The sequence below is a fragment of the Falco naumanni genome, chromosome 6 (assembly GCF_017639655.2).
Source record: "Falco naumanni isolate bFalNau1 chromosome 6, bFalNau1.pat, whole genome shotgun sequence".
NCBI classification, from domain to species: Eukaryota; Metazoa; Chordata; class Aves; order Falconiformes; family Falconidae; genus Falco; species Falco naumanni.
The window spans coordinates 27,659,197-27,676,104 of record NC_054059.1 but is presented as its reverse complement, the minus strand read 5'-3'; the positions used below and the strand labels follow the sequence as shown (position 1 = coordinate 27,676,104).

Sequence of the window (16,908 nt, the reverse complement as noted above, 5' to 3'; positions counted from 1 at the left end):
GACACTCATCCTCCTACTACAATAAGTTCCTTTCTAGTTTTTCTGTAGTACCTGGGAAAACAACCTTATGGCATTTTTGTTTGTTTTTTATTTTGTTTTGTTTTGTTTTTATCTGTCGACATCTGTTTTGAGGCCTAGCAGTGAACTGTATAATCCCATGGCATATTTCTAGAAGTTGAGAAATCCCAGACTGTGACAGTGAAACTCAGCTACTTTATGTAAAAAGGTGTCTCTTTCTGCGTATCTCCATTACAAGATGGTAACATATCACTTCTCGGAGACATGCTCAGACTGAAGAGGAGGAAATTCTGCTCATCAATATCTCAAAATGTAGGTCTGAAACACATGTTGGGCATTTCTCTTCCATAGTCAGAGGTGGGGTGTTCAAGTGGCAATTAACACCAAAGAGATTTATTGGAGCAATGTATAGTATGGTGCAAGGTCTACTTCTCACAGGCCAGAAATCCTTGGGTTTTGTATGTTAAGCACCATATTCATCTGCCCATTCCTCTCCTGAGTGTTTTAAATATGTGGTGGATGACTTGAGTCATGACTGGGAACAGAATTGTAATTTCTTTGTCCTGATTTTGTGTGCGTGCATATATATATATATGTACGTATGTATTTATGAATCCTGATTTATTTCAATACATATTTTTTGACTTTACTGTAAGCAGCAGAGCTTTCTGTTCCTGAAGTGTCCTTAACTTTAATCCCTGTTCAATATATTCCCAAGTCTATGATCAGGAATTCAGTGTGCATGTTTGTGGGATTTCTTACATCACATAGAATTTTTTGCTCTGTCAGTAACAAATCTCGAAATAACATCTCTTTCTAATCTCTGATGTGATGAAAAATTCCTTACCTTCCTAGTCCACTCAGCCTTCATATTTCAATGTGAATACTGGATGTCTGTCAGTGTTAGGAGTACTGATGTTCCCATGCTATGGGAGAAATCCTTAGCCTCCTGTCTGTTCTCTCTCTGCTGAAGGTCCAGTCTTTGGACTTTCTGTTGGAGCTAAAGAAGCTCAGCCATCCCATGATTTGCTCCACATTCACTTGGCAAAGTTGTCTTGGCGCACCACTTGCACATGTTCATTCAGTATTCTCAAAGGTTCTCTAGGTTTAATTGAATTGCTTGCAGTCTGGAAGACCAGCAGGAGCAAACCAGGTAATGATCAGGTCTGACTACAGGACAGAACTTTGGACCTTACAACATTGTTCAGGAGAGCAGGTGAAATCCACGTGTGAGACTCGGCCACTGCCACCTTATTGGACAAAGTGTCGGTGAGATTTTATGGCTTTCCCTCTTCCCTAGTGATTCTGTTTTAACTAGGGAATGTAATTCTCACGTAGCCTCCCATACCTAGGCCATTCTTCCATGACCAGGATGTTAGGAGGTGGTGGTGGTGTCTTCAATTCAGGATCTTTCAAGTCAGCAAAGCTATCTGAAAAGTCTGCTAAACAGGATCATGACATATGGCATGTCTACAGTGGAGCCTGCTCAGTCGTAGTGGCACACTTCATCAGAACTCTGGCAGCCATTGAGGAGAGTCTCCACTGTAGATACTTGTCAAGCTCTTCTCTGCTTGGAGCAGGGCCAACAGACTTTGAGCTGGTGTTCAGCAAAAGTTAGGCCATCAGACAGGTTATCTAGGAGTTAACACTAAGCTTGTAAGATCGATCCATTAGCCTTAGTATAAAGGTTTGGACACCCCTTTCCAGGTCACTGAGAGCAATGCATGGAGATGTTTAAATACAGGTTTTAAAATGGAGAAAAAAATTATTTGTAGGTTACCCTGAAGAGTAAGTCTGAGAAATCTGGAATTTTGTAGTGGAACCAGGACTGAGATGACGCAGCACCCGTATCTCAGGTATGAGCTGTGGATGTGGAGTGAACACATGCTGTGGACAGTGCAAAAGTTGAAGATTTTTAACTGCCTGGGAAAAAGTGCAATTACAATATAAATATGCAAATGAGCAACACTTCTATGAAAGTAAATCACTGCTAAAGAAAAGAGATTTCAGAAAAAAAATACTGAATGTAGTAATTAAAATTTTCCAAATTGATGCTATGTAGCACTGAAATGTGTTCAATTCAGTTATCTTAGAATTATTTGGATTTGGAAAATACTCTAAAGAAAATATCATTAAAATGCATTCATGTTTAGCTATTGTAAGGCTTTCAGTTTAGTTCTTTCTGATGAAAACCAGGCAGAAACACAAAAATAATTCAAGGTAGGTTGACTGTGTAGGCTTAAGGACAGCACCAGAGACTTACCTTTGGATATATTTTTCTTCTCTCCAATTATCCTACAAAGCTAAATTATGCAGAGGAATTGTGTAATCCTAAGAAATGAGTACTTACTAAAAAGAGAATGCTTTTAAGATCAGGAACAGGAGGTTCTGAATGCTTAGGCTTGTCTAGCATACCAAGAATTTTTGTCCAGATAGTAATTTGAGCGCATTTGGTTTTTCTTTCAGTGACTGGCTCATGTCAGTATGGCCCAGCTTTGCTTCGTGTTGAAGCTAAGGATCCAGTCAAGACAATCCATAAACCGTGATCACTTTTCTTGGAGAAAAGAGGAGACAGCTGTATCATGGAGATACAGGTGTTAGAAGGTAGGGAAGGACTACCTGGAAGCGTATTTGAGGGGAAAAGGGAGTGTCTGGAGAATTACAAGTCATCTTCACTTTGATCAATCTGCAAGAACTTTATTCATCAAGCTTTTTAAACTTCAGGTCTGAAAGTCAATGTGGTGTTTTCAGGAATGACCCTTATCAAATTGCTCTAATTTAGTCCTTTAGCTAACTGGCCTGCAGAAGATGGATACAGCAGATGTCATGTATGTTTTACTGCAGTAAGACTTTTTTTATCATCGAAGCTTCAGCAAATCATGCAATGAAGTGAAAGCAGACTGCTTGAAAAGGTAGACTTGGAGCGATTATCAATTATCCCGTGTTAAAGCAGGGTCGCGTCCATTTCTGTTCAGTATTATTATTAGCAACCGTATCGGTGGAATTTCAGTTTACTCTTGTCTGAACTTGCCTTATCCCAAAGGGCAGAATCACTTGATACATAGAGGACTGTAAATTAACATGATGTCATTCAATGAAGGCAAGTATAAAGTATTGCGCTTATGAAAGTGAAATCAAATGCACAAATATAAAATGGAGTCTAACCCACTGAAATACTGCAGAAGAGAATGGGGTTTTAGCATGGCTGGTAAACCAGTACTAAGCTAACAAGGTAAGTGATACTGTTGGAAGTAGAGGGAAGAAACGGAAATTTCTGAGCAGTGTATTGATAGGAGTATCATACAATCCAGGAGACGCGTGCCTCGTTGCTGAAGGTGTGTTGTGTCCAGACCTGAGCACCTTTAATAAGCAACTGGAGGAGAACAGCAAAAAATACCAGAAAAAATTACTTACCGGTGTGTAATACTGAAAAAGTTGGATTTGTTGAGTGTAAAAGAAGGAAGGCTGAATGGACATAATGTTTTCATATGTAAAATACTGTTACAGAAGGACTTTTAGAAGCTGCATCAGTCAAGCACAAAGTAATCAGCTTTCTCATTTGCGGTGGGAAAAGAACAATATTCTGAAAATAAAACTTTCTAATAAAGTAATATCAGCATTACCTGGGGAAGTTGTGGAATTTCATTCACTGGGAGCATTTGAGAGTAATGTAAGTGAACAAGAAGAATCGTAAGATAACTTCCTGCCACTCTGGTTTGCACTTTTTGGTTTTACATAGCAAAAATGCACAGAAATTTGTTTCAGGCAGCAGCTGTCACTGCATTCACCACCGATAGGACTCCCAAAGGAAAAACAGCATGTGCCAAACCATTTGTTTTCCTGGGAAATTCACTGAAGGGAGTAGGCCTGGGTGTAAATACCCGTGAAAGAGAAAGAGTTGCAAAATTCCCCTGCAGAGGAGCAGAGATAGAAGTTCAAATGCAAAAGGTCACACTTTTAATCTGTACTGAGAAATAGTGCCAGGGGACACAAAGCTGGTTGGAGGCAAAGAGGCAGTGGCAGCAACAACGGGAAACCCCAGACCATTCCAGTTGTGTGGGATACAATGGCTGCCAGCTTGAACAGAGGAACAAACCAGTATATTTTGTATATCGGATTAATAACTTCTTGTTCATGCTCTTGATGGCCAGGCTTCTAGTCACAAGTGCGATTCCTGTGTTTTGCACAGTGACCTTACATGCAACCTGTCTTCATATTGGGTTTTTGCTTCTGTGTTGCAATGTTATTAACATTGATATTTAAATGTATGCATCTTGGAAGAATCTGAGAAAAATGGTTTGCTGTTAACTTTTTAACTTCTTAAGGAATTTTGCCCTTCAGTGCCCTGTCTCTCCTTTTCTTACAGTGTCATTCAGGCAGGTTTAATTGTCTCTTCACTGTTTACATTATGTTCAATTCCTCATGGGTCTGCACAATTTAAATCATCTTTGTACTACTCTAGGATGGTAAGAAAGGAGAGAGAATGTGTATCTTACAGGCTTGTTTAAGCAAAATGCGGCCTCCATAAAATCATGTTACCTGATCTATATTCAAGCCCAAAGAAATGTATTTTTCCTTCCGCAGAGATATGTGGAAGACCACTGCTTATGCTTTCTCCGTGACTTTTTTTTTTGCTTAGCAACATAATCAAAACTAGGGCTTGAATCTGTGTTAACAGTACTCACAGGGTAAGAACTATTCTTTGGCGTGTTGTGATAGAGTCTATCTTGTTGATACTGATAGACTTTCTTTAAAACATAATACTAAAAGCAGTGGCTACTCTGGGAGGGTTTGTAGGCCGTGTAACTCCCAAGTCATGACTGGCAATTGTTTGAGTGTGTGGCAGGTGCAATTTCATGTGATAAATGACCAATTTTAATGCCCAAGACTGTTGCTGCCATTGTTTACTATTACAAAGGTAGCCCAGTAGCATGCCATTTCAGACATGCTGGTTTGTAAGAATTCCCAAGAGAGAGGACTAAATTTCCCATTATTACAGATGCATAGAAACATGAAGGAGTGAAATGACTTGCAGAGGTCACATACAAAGTCTGTGGGAAATTGGGACTAAAAGCTATGTCTCGCAGCTCCCAGTTCAAAGTCTTAACCATGAGATTGTTATTTTCCCCTAGGTTGGTGAAGCCCTGTTTTATCACCTTCAATAGCTGATAAATTACTTGTTTGAGCTGCTTAAACACCAGAACTTTGAAGGGAAAGGTAAGAAGTGTTTGTAGCTTTTAAGTGTTTTCATGGACATGTTAAATCATTCACCAACTTTATAGGCATCAAATGAAATGGACTTTCTTTCCTGACATGTAATTAACTCCTTTAGAAATGTGTGGAAGCCATCAGTTGATCAAAAAATTTAAAAATACATTTCAGCAATAGTTCAGAGACTAAGAAATAGTAAACTAGTACTTTTAAAGCTTGATTACATTCATAAAGCTTTTTTTTTTCTCTCCAGGAAACTGGAGAATGTATATAAATGCCTGCTCAGTAAAATACTCAGTTACATAGAGGTATCTCTTAACTGAAGGTGTCTTTGTGAGTGGTCTTTTTTGAGATCTTTTTCTGTTAGGACTCACATCAAATGGCCACACAGTTACCCTTAGGTCCTACATTTCCATGTGACGGTGTCTCAAAGAGAAGAACAGATATCCAGTAATTGATTATGTGAAGTAATAATTCCAAGTGTACTTCCACTGAAGCCTTCCAACATTTACTTTTGGGTATGTCTGTACTGTAGTCTGACAGCATTAGGCCAGCTCACACAGATGAGTATGACTGAGGCAGCTATCCGAAGCATCCAGAGCAGTCAGGCTGTGAAGATCTGTATGTCAGTTACAGCCTTGTATGTTTTCCATGGCTGTTTCCTACATTGAAGTCTGTACTGGACAATCTTCTCTGGTGTTGGGTACCTAACAGGATGGAAGTTTGGTTAGGCTCAACCTCACATACTGCAGTCATGCTTTCCAGTTATACTACAGATGTATCCTTTTTTGGGGTTGGACAAATGCTGCATCTTCATATCCACTCCCTCTCTAACTTTAGAGTTGCTGCATGAATTAATGCCCACAAAAATCGCATTTATAGAGTTGGTTTGTTTTTGTAAACCTGAAAATTGTATATCAAAAGAACCTGCTGTTATTAATGAACAACTTTCATTAGCAAATCTGATTGACAGAGAAATTTAGATCACAGAACTCTTTCCTCTCTGTCACTTACTGAACTCTGCTCATCATGTCCATTATTTTTGATAAAAGTCCTTTTTATCCTTTTTTGCTTATAGAACTGAAGGAAAAAACCACACTTTTTATTCCTTATGTAAACAATGTATTAAAAAAATCTCCTGATTACTTATTTATTTACAGATTTATTGGTAAATCTCTGAGATCATGTGAGGCCTTGGATGTTATAAATACATAGGATTTTATCAGAAATAACACTATTCAATGAACCTGAGTATGGAATCCAAAAAAATAAGTTGTCAATTGACCTGGTTTTTTTTCCTCTCCCTGTTTTAAGTGAATTACATGCTACCTATGATAATATTCTGTTGTTACAGTATGCTTGGCAGGAATTGAGTTACTGAAGATGATTCATTTGTAATTTTCCTAGCAAATGAACCTGCAAAAGGAAGTTTTTAAGAAATACTTTTACAGGTAATTATCTTATTTTTCCTTAAAAGTTAAATGTGGTCAATTATAGCAGGCATAAGAATGAAGGGCTAAAATCCCAGTTTATCTTCTGTAGGTTATGCATATGTGAATAATCTACAAAATGAAAAAAAAAATCATCTATGTTCTGGTTGAGGTTCAAGGCCAGCTGAAACTAGCACTTTATATTTGTAAATACTGTGGAATTACAACAGAGTTTTTTAGCTCTGTGTTAAAACACTTTAGTGAGGCTGGAGGATAAATCTGTGCATTCCCTTCCTTAGTTCACAGGATGAGTAAGTTTTCCATACCTTTGTTCTACTATCTCTGGGTTTTTTTCTTGTAGAATTTGTGACTGCAGTCACTTTCTACATTGTAAAAATACTTTCTTCTGTCCTGCCTCTTTGTTGCCTGGACACATGTTCTTTGTCTCATTCATTGTATTTTCCACTTTTTCATTAGCTGTGATTCTTTGCATAAAACCTGCTTTTCTTCCCTTCTCTGGCAGAATCACAGTGATTATCTTTGGGGGCGGGGGGTGGGTATACGATGTCACTTATTCCTTTGCCCTGTGTATCCCTCTTGTCTTGTTCATCCACTTTTAGTCACATTTCCATTGTTTTGTGACAGGTTGTTCCCACTATATTTTTTTTTCCAGTGGAACTCCAGTAAATCCTGAAGTACCTGATTCATTTTCTCATTCTGATGCCTGGCTTCCAAGTTCTCTTTTTCCATTTGAAAAATTTAAAGTTATTTTAGGGCTCATAATTCACAAATCTGCTTTCCTCCAGGTCTGCCATAGTCTAGGTATATGCTTCTGCCTTTGGATATCTGTAAGTGCTTCCTTTCCCCAGCAAGCCTTGCTCATCCAACTTTTATCTTTTTGGACAATAATGCTGACCTCAGAGGGTGCTAAAATAGTGATAAATAGTAAGTACTCAGAGATGCCCCAAAATAACATACCATTCAATATTAGTGACAATCTGGTTTAGATTTTCAGATCATGAGAATTTTCATAATGCTGTCAATAAACTGCTAATTGCATATTGGATGTGGTATGTACATAACATACACAACTTTTAATGCATGTATTTATTAAAAAGGTCCAAACAATTAAGCTTTTTTTTTTCCTCTGAGCATGGGTTTTTTTCTAAATTAGATTGGAAGGAGAAAAAGATCCTTAGTTAGGTGCATGAATCAGACAAGTTCAGTCAAAAAGTTCGGTCTCCAAGGAACTCTTAAAATCTTTGAATGACTGAAGAAGCAGATTTACAGTGGAATTTAGAAATTTAACTTTATAGGTACTGTGAAGTTTTAATACTTACAGGATGAGGTCCAACCACTTCCAGCTTTTTCTGTAAGAGTGGCAAGAGCAACGATGGGATAATCTGAGCAAAATGGGAATCAGTAAGGATTAGTAAACAGCATGTGTCCACATGTGTAGCACCTTATTTTCATATCTGTTGGGTCAAAATATGTATGTGCAGTAACACAGCTTTTTAACAAGAGCTAGACTGAATTTATAGATTTGGCATGTAGTTTACTCAGCCTTGTAACTGTTACATCTTTGAAAGTTACTAATGGGAGGTTTACTTAATGTGTTTTACACAAACTTTTTAATTAAAAAAAGCAAACCCCTGGCAGTGGCACTGTTTTTTCTTATATTTACGAGCAGAAATACAAAAGCACAAGTAAGATACTTTTCCAAGAAATTGTGAAATGTAGCTTAACCAGTTTTCCTGAAATAGCCTTCCCATCACTTTTTTCCAGTGTATGAACTCATCACTTATTCCAGTATATTAACAATCTGGACTTAAAAAAAAAAAAAAAATTTACATGTTTGTATTTGTGGCCTTTTTTTTTTTTTTTTTTTTTTTGCATACTCTTGCTCTTGGGAGCAGATCTTTCCTACCTTTAACAAATGGAAGATAGGTACTTTCTGTCATCTTCCACATCTCTTGCAGTTAACCTCCTGCATAACTATGTCAATGAGTTAACATTTTCTCTCATTTCTAATGAGGTACGTCTCTGTACCTTTCTGATGTACAAAGTTATGTCTCTTCTAGAGTGCGTCAATATGTGACAGCTGGGTATGAAGCTACCGGTCTGAACATGGCAGAAATCTCAGCACCAGCATCTGTTGTGAGCACAAGCTCTCCTGTATTCTCTGCTCTCTATATTGGTTTCGAGTAGACTGTAATCACGTTCCATATCTTCAAGTACTGCACAAATTTCTAAAAGATCACGTAGAGTTTGTGGATGGGGTTTACAGAAAATATGGCTGAAGGACACTTCTAGAGGTTGTCTAGAACATGGCATTTCCCTGGAGTGCTGCTTTCAGACGTAGCTAAACCAGCTTAGTTCTATGGGGTGTAAGAAACTTTCTGCTTGAATGAGATGGTCGGTCTGGTCTGGAGGCTGTGCTCTACTCGGGTGAAACTTGCGCACAAGACTGAAAACACAACTCAAAACCTCAATCTCATTGCTTTTTTTAAAGGCATGATATATTTCTTTGATCTTGCCCAGTCTAATGTGCAGCAGATACTTGGTCCCACATTATCTCTGGCCTCCCCTTCTCTCTTCTATTCCTGCCCTCTCTCCCCCTTCAGAGTACACTACACCTCTTCTCAGGATCAGAAAAAAAGGTAACAGGTATAACTCGGGTAGGATATTTGGCTTCTGTGTTGACAAACTGTACAAGGAAGTGAATCTACATGCCACAGATACCAGGAAGGCTGTTCCCAGAGAACATAAGGTGTTGAGAGTACATGGAGGAAGTATCCTATAATGTTGGTCTTGCTTTCTTCCCTAGGCATCAGCTACTGCAGCTGTCAGTGACAGGGCTGCACAAGGTGGACTTCACTGAGGCAATACTGCTGGTCCTGTGTCTGTTCAAATGCAAGATAGTAAGCATCAAAATAATTTGTTCTCTTCCAAATGGAAAAGAAATTCAGCAGATTTACAGTCCAGTTCTGTTAAAAAAAAAAAAATCTTTAAATTTTTTTAAAAAAGCTTTGTGTGAGCCTTTGAAGTTGTGCCATTGGTAGTAAAGCTTAAGAGCTGGCTCCAGCTCTTAGTTTTAAGCAGAAATACCTGATCTATTCATAAAACTGTTCACCACAGACATGGTGTAATTTGTGGGGATATTTACTGGAAATTATAATGACGTATTCTTTTTGGCAAGCAATGTAGTTAGTTTAATTGTTTCAAATCTGGATAGGTCCTGTAACATCATATAATGTTGTATTATCTGTTAATGCTTCACGTTCTTGTGAGGATAGACAGCTAGCAAAGGGCTGTCTTCTAGGGCAGCCAGCAGCACTAAGTCCACTGCAACACTTGCTGTGCAATTAATTTTTCTCAGTTTGGCCCTATTTACAGTCTCTGCCCCGCATCCCTTGTTTGAAGTATTTCTCAAGGCAAGCAACCAACTAAAATACAAATTCCTCTCAGTTACTATGATTGACTCCAAAAGTAATTGCATTTGTTTTCCCTCTTTTGTTTCCTCCTTCAATTTACTTTAGCAAGTGACTCACACAATCAGGGACTATTGCTGTGCAATATAAGCTTTCTTGTATTGAAATACTGTTTGCATTTGTCTCGTAGACTTTAGAATTATGATAACTTAGATGGCTGTTCTAGAGAGGAAAATGGTAATGAGGATGAAACAAATTCAGTTTCAAAGAACATTTTCATTTATCTGTGGAATCAGAAAATACTGATCCTTTTGCAAAACAGTAGTCTTAAAGAGTATGTTTGTGAAAACCTTTTTCTAAACAAAATTACATAGCAGCGTTTATGTAGTTTACTCAATCTTTTGTCATGCGGCAGTTGCATTGTTACCCCTCTTCTTTACAGCTTCCAGCAAAGGCTGTGCAAATTATTTCTTGTCACATGTAAGTGAGCAAGGGCAGTGGTAAACAGGAAGAGACGCTTACTCACAAATGTGATAATTCTCATTAGTAAATTATTATATATCTTTTCCACATTACATTAATCAACCCAGACGGCAAACTGCCATATGGGAGAATCCTTAACATGTACAAGATCGTTTAGAAACGTGTTTTCTTTTCCAGAGTCAAACACAAACTAGTGCTGATCAAGCGGTGCTTTTCCCATAACGGTACAAGCAAAGTATTTATGGTTTTAATGCAACTTTTTCCTCAGATTTTTACAAACCGCTATGCTTCAGAGTGAAATTCCCAGCCAGCAGAACTGAGTTAGCTCAAACGCCATTTCCCAGCTGCAGCTATAAAATATGATTTTTTAAAAGAACCCACGGAAGACCCGTGCTCTGACTGTTATTCGTAAAATTTGAAGAATCGAGCGGCTGACCCTTGTAGGAGCACGTTTTCGCTTTGCGGGGCCTGCGGTCCCGGCCCGGGCCAGAGGGTGGCACTGGGCCTCCACGCACCGCCCGGCCCCGCCGCGGCCCGGCCCCGCTGAGGGAGGCCGGCCGGCCTGAGGAGGAGGCAGCTCCAAGGTACGGTGCTATTTTAGCTGGGAGTCGGCGTTCCCGCTCGTGTTCCTGTCAAACTGCTGGCACTGGTTCTGTAAGCGGCGTGTAGAGTGGTTTTGGTGCAGCAGACGCAAGGCTGTTGTCCCAGGGGAGAGCGAGCGACGCCCCAGCCGCCGGCGCCCGGGGTTTCCCTTACCTGGTGGCAGGCAGGCGGCGGGGCCTGTGGGGGAGGTTTCTGGGCAGCTGCAATACGTATCACCAGCAGTGTGTTACGTGCTTTATAATACAGAGATGTTCCCTGAAAATCCTGATGGAACATTTCAGTGTGTGCTCCTGGCTTAGGATAAGATGAGGAGCAGGTCCGTGTGGTGTTTGTGACTTAGGATGAGATGAGGAGCTGGTCCGTGTGGTGTTCGTAGCTTAGGATGAGATGAGGAGCGGGTCCGTGTGGTGTTTCTGACTTAGGATGAGATGAGGAGCTGGTCCGTGTGGTGTTCGTAGCTTAGGATGAGATGAGGAGCTGGTCCGTGTGGTGTTCGCAGCTTAGGATGAGATGAGGAGCGGGTCCGTGTGGTGTTTTGTGACTTAGGATGAGATGAGGAGCGGGTCCGTGTGGTGTTCGGGGCAATAAACAGGCAAAGCCAGGTTTGGAACCCTCTCCTCTAGAGGCGAGAGTCCTCTTCAGTCTCTTGTTGGATCCCTTGGGGTTTTTTTCACTGTGGGGAAGCGTCTGCGGGTGTGTTTGCAACTTTCACACATGGCGTGCTGGAAAAGGTTTTACAGTGTTTAACTGTTGATTGTTGCCAAAACCATTTTGCTATCACGTAGCCCAGTACGGGTCCTCTTGATCTGTCGCATTCAGCTGGTCAGCTTACAGTGGCATTGGCAACAGCTGTGGTCAGAGACAGCGTAAATGGGCCAGGGACAGTGGTGAAAATTTCAGATTTTTCTAGTGTATTCTGGAAAGACAATAATGGTGCTTTTGAATAAAGAAATCCCCCATCTTCAAGGAAACTTCAAGAATTAACGTTATGGCTTTGGGCAGTCAGCTTTGACCTTGCTGTTTATCTTTGAACAACAAAATCTTAAGAACAAAACCAAAGAGTGACTTCTTTAAGTAGAACACCTAGTTTAAGCCCCTGGTTCTTATCATAGGAATGCATTGTCAAGTCAATGAATTAGTTAATCCTAAAAGGAAAAAAAAAATTCCTTTCTTAATTTACATTTTTAAAAACATGTTTGTTTGTTTTCCTGCTTAGCTCCCCACGCCTTGTAAATTGTGAATTTCTCTTTTGGCTCTGTGTGATAAGGAAATTGATTTCATTCTACAAGTGTCTTAATCATCCAGTAGCTTAAACATATCAAAGTGCAAATGCCTTTAGTTTTTAAAGGGGTTGAGCTTAAAATAATTAGTGATCTGACTGTTGCAGCTCCTTAATTTCATAAACTGAACTGTTGGTTTAAAGTGACACTAAAGTCATCCTTTGAACAACAGGGTTAAAAAAATAGTTTTGAGAGGGAAATGGGGTGGCCGTTACGTTAGATTGTTACTAGTTTGGAAGGATGAAGATCTCAATATTGCAATTAAAACCGTGAATCTGTTACTGTTCAAACTTAGCTAAAATAGACACTAAAAGGAGTGTTTTAGGGACCGAGGTGTGCTGATTTGTGGCAATGAAATATTTTGCTGCTGGGCTGTCAGGGTTAAACGTTCGTTGCACGAAGTTGGAACAACCCCGCACTCTGGGTGTCGACAGTAGCAGGGTTCGGCCACAGGAGGCACAGCCAGCGTGTGTTCGCTGCGGGGGGAGAGACCCTTAATCTCTGCTGGGGGGGGGGGCACGGTGGGAAGCAGATCAGCTCTGTCCCGCGTGCCCCACCCCTCCCCGTCCCAGCTTTCGCTAACCCTTCTTGTCTTCTGACTGCACTGATCCTCTGAGAGAGTGTGCTTCTGCTTGGGCAGGGCAGCTTCTGTATTAAGAGATCAGAGCTGGCTTTCTCTCAGCCTACGTGAATGGATTTGGTGTCAAGGGCAAGGAAGGGCAGCTGCTGCAGCCCCAGAGCACCACCCACCCACCTGTTTGCTGGTGAAAGTGTTACTGGCGCCAGGTGAGGCTCCTGCCTTTCACTCTAAGAGTCCCCAGAGGACAGAACCCTTAAATGTGCTCCCTCAGGTCCCAAGTGTAGTGCCTGCCAGAGAGCTGTACTTACCCAAAGCATCAGTCAAGTTTCCTCTCTTCCTATTGCAAGTGACTCTTCTCAATTCATATATAAGACTCAAAACTTCCCATTTCAGGCAAGTTTGTAAGTGAGCTTAAATTAGAATGTCATCTGATAAGGCACCGTTCCCCCATCCACTGTCTTATGACAATTAAACAGATCTAATGAACAGTAATAGTGGCTTCAAAGGCTACAGTAAGTGTCACTTGAATAAGAGTAAGGGATATTGCATAGCTTCTGAGGGCAAAGGGAGAAAGAAATAAACTGTTACTGGCTTTCAGGAATTTAGACTCCTATTTCAAACTTAATTTAATTCTTATGGAGAAAGAGTCCCTTTAGGAGCAGCCAAAGTTTAATCAGTAACACAACAGCGATTTAGCTCAATTCTCAGTATCTTAGTCATACAGAAAAGCTGCTGCAACTGATTAGAAACCCCATTTCATTGAAATACTGCATGGAAGCATGAAAATTCCAGTGTGGAAAGGCAACAGTCACTTCATCATTCTAGATCCCATGTTAACGCATCACCAACTCTTACATTCAAAGCCTTTTTAGAGAAACTTAATAGTTGGGGGACTAATAACTACCCACAACCCTTAATTCTGAGCGATTATTCTAAACACAAATTAACAGATCTGGGCCATTACTACTGAGAACTGAATCATCTATAAGGGTGGGAGGGAAGAAGAAAAAAAAAAGGCAATAGTCCATGGGAATGTCTCGGGATTAACTGCTTTTGTATGTTTCCAAACACTTTGTCAATAGCATTGCCTCTGTAATAAATTCCTTTTACACTGTTTACAGACAGATCACTTACAAGTTTAGAATATACACTCAAATAAGATTTTCCAAGTTACAAGAATTATTATTCACTTCACATAATTTTATTCTTTATATTCTCTACATACTTGAATTTTTACTTGGTAAAGTTGTAACAGAATGTATAAGTATTTAAAAAAAAACAACACAGCACAAGTCAAAGCCAGCAAACAGTTGGTCCCCAAAGAATAAAGAAGCAATCAGTTCAATAAACACACTTGATTTATTTTGTATAAAAAGGGTTAAGTTTACAACTAAACTTTTATAAAAAGTTTAGCATGATTAAGTACATCATTACACTTTTTGCAGAAATGCGTATTTCTGCCACTATACAAGAAAACTCTAATTAAAGAGTTCACAAGGTTTCACTCATATATATATATTTATATATAAATATATACACAGCATTCAGTCGTAGGTTTGTGTCAAAAAGGTAATTTCTGACCAGACTTTCCTAAAAAACTGAACACTGAATCCTTCTGGTACTCACGCTCCACCTTTGGAAAAAAAAGGCAAAGTCTGCTTTAAAATGGGCAACTCCTTGTGAGATTTTTGTTTTGCTCCCCACGTTGGGAATAGTATATAAAGGAAGCCTTCCAACTAGGGAAAGGGTATTTAAGAGTCTTCATAAATAACTAGGTTCAGTCCAAGTTGAAGAATGGGGTGGGGATAAAGATCAATCTTGAATTTTTTTCTTCTTTATTAATTTTAAAAGGTCCTTTTAGTTAGATGTGGATTTCCCCCTCCAGATACAGCTGAAAAATAAATTCAGCACCTCAAAAAAAGAATCCTGTAGATATTTTCTTGTGCAAAAAAAAAAAACCTCAGTGGAACACCTGCAAGAGATTGAAAAAGAGGCATATTTAGGAGAATGCTAACAGGGCAGAGATCCGGACAGCCTGGCGCCAGAGAGGAAGCCACAGTTTGAACATTTAACCAAACACTCAGAGATTGGGCAAACCCTGGCGTCCAGATGCAACACATACACGCTCACACACTCGCTCTCAAGAGCACAAATTGAACATTAAAATAACACACACTCAAGGGAAAAGGGTAGAAGGAGGATTCTCAGTCCAATCTCTGTTTAGATCTCTGTAAATACAGCGCTCAGAGGCGCCAGTCTGCCTCTTACAGCAATTATATGATTAAAAGCAGTCACTTATTTAACTGATAGCGCAGACAATCCCACATCACAGAATTTAAGGAATTGTGCCAAGATTCCCAACTCAATCAGTCACTCTGGCCCAGGAAGTTATGACTCCACGAACAGATAACGAGAGCATTTGCATTTAAGCAGCGACTTGTATCACAGCAGCCTGCGCTGCCTGATGAACCTTGGTAACAAAGTACACTTTGGACTCTAAGATGCAGTTTGTAAGTCTTAATTTCTTACCGATTATGGAGGCATGTCCTGATCAACTTTCAGGATCGATTTTTAAGCAATAACCACGACGCCCTCCCATTCCCCGGGGAGGCACTTTTTACCCCAAGTTTAGAAACAAGATGCGCTGCACTCACCGTTTGATTCAGCCACAAAGTGCTTTGCTGTCGCTCGACATGAGCTCTGAAGGGAACTCGGACGCCTGCGAGAAGCAAACAACACGGGGGTAAGGGCGAGGTGGCCGGGGGGTTGGGGGAGAGCCGTCCCGGGCCTCGAAGCGCTTCTCCCGCCGCACGCCCGGCTACAGACCCCGCCGGCGGGGCGAGGCGGCCAGCACCGGCCCCTCCGTGGCCACCGCGCTCCAGAGTCGCAAATACCGACTTACCCCCACACACACGCAGGTCAGCGGGGAGCCGGGGAAGCACTTACCTGTAGCGAGAGGATGCTGATGTCTGTGTTTAGGGTGGTCAGAGGAGTTCTGGAGGAAGGGTTCTGCCCGGGTCTCTGGTGGTGGAGGCTGACGATGCTGGGGTGCGAGTCCAAGGCGATCTGCAGGTCCAGGATGTAGTCGATAACGTGCTGCAGGATTTCCATCTTGCTCACTTTCTTGTTCTGCGGGATGCTGGGCACCAGCTCTTTCAGCTTGGAGTAGCAGTCGTTCATGTTGTACAGCAGGCTCATGGGATCATCCACGGGGGTTTTGCTCCGGGAGATGCCCAGGTTGTGCTCCGACAGGCCGTTTTTCCTGACGGACCGCACCGGGCTGAAGGCTTTCATGCTGGGAAGCGGGCGTGGAGCGCGGTTCCGGCGGACGGGAAGCCTGCGGAGCGCTGGCGCTGCCCTCCCCCTCTGGGCGCTGCCGGAGCTCGCACTGAGGCGCGGGGCTGCGCGGCCTGCTCTTATACCGCCGCCGCCGCCGCCGCCGAGGCCGGCCCGCGCTCGCTGCCATTGGTGGCCGCCGGCACGTCCATCACCCCGGGGCGCCCTCACTGGTGGGGCGGGCGGCGCGGGGGCCGCGCGGGCCTTCCGCCCGCAGAGCCAATCCCGGGAGGGGGCGTGGCCACGCCGCACAGCTGAGGGAGTAAATAGTGCGCGGCCCGCTGGCGCCCGGCCCGCCTCGTGAAGGCGCGGGGCCCGCAGCGCGGCGGGGCGGGTAGCGCCGTGCAGGCACCGGGGAGTCACGGCGGCGCTCCTGCCCTCGCCCCCTCCCCGCTGTGCCCCTCTCCGTAAGCGCGCAATAGCTACCGGGGCGAGGGGCGCGGGACAGCCGGCTGAGGCGGCACCGAGGTGCCGGCGGGGGCTGAGCCTTGCCGAGGGTCACTGTGAATTGGAGCATCGAGTGGTTTTTGCACGTA

At 41.9% G+C, this 16,908-nt stretch overlaps 1 protein-coding gene across 2 annotated transcripts; it reads right to left on the bottom strand.

Annotated features, from left to right (window-relative positions):
• Window positions 1-6,356: 6,356 nt before the first annotated feature.
• Window positions 6,357-16,434, bottom strand: ID2 (inhibitor of DNA binding 2). Of its 2 annotated transcripts, XM_040599166.1 has the most exons (4): window positions 15,983-16,434; window positions 15,691-15,755; window positions 14,996-15,008; window positions 6,357-6,367 (listed from the first exon to the last, which is right to left on the bottom strand). In XM_040599166.1, the coding sequence occupies exons 1-2, from the start codon at window positions 16,328-16,330 to the stop codon at window positions 15,699-15,701; spliced, it is 405 nt and encodes a 134-aa protein (XP_040455100.1). In that variant the 5' UTR covers window positions 16,331-16,434; the 3' UTR covers window positions 6,357-6,367; window positions 14,996-15,008; window positions 15,691-15,698. The 2 variants fall into 2 exon arrangements, with proteins under 2 accessions (XP_040455100.1, XP_040455099.1); XM_040599165.1 differs by lacking the exon at window positions 6,357-6,367 and having other exon boundaries at window positions 14,377-15,008.
• Between the last annotated feature and the right edge of the window lie 474 nt (window positions 16,435-16,908).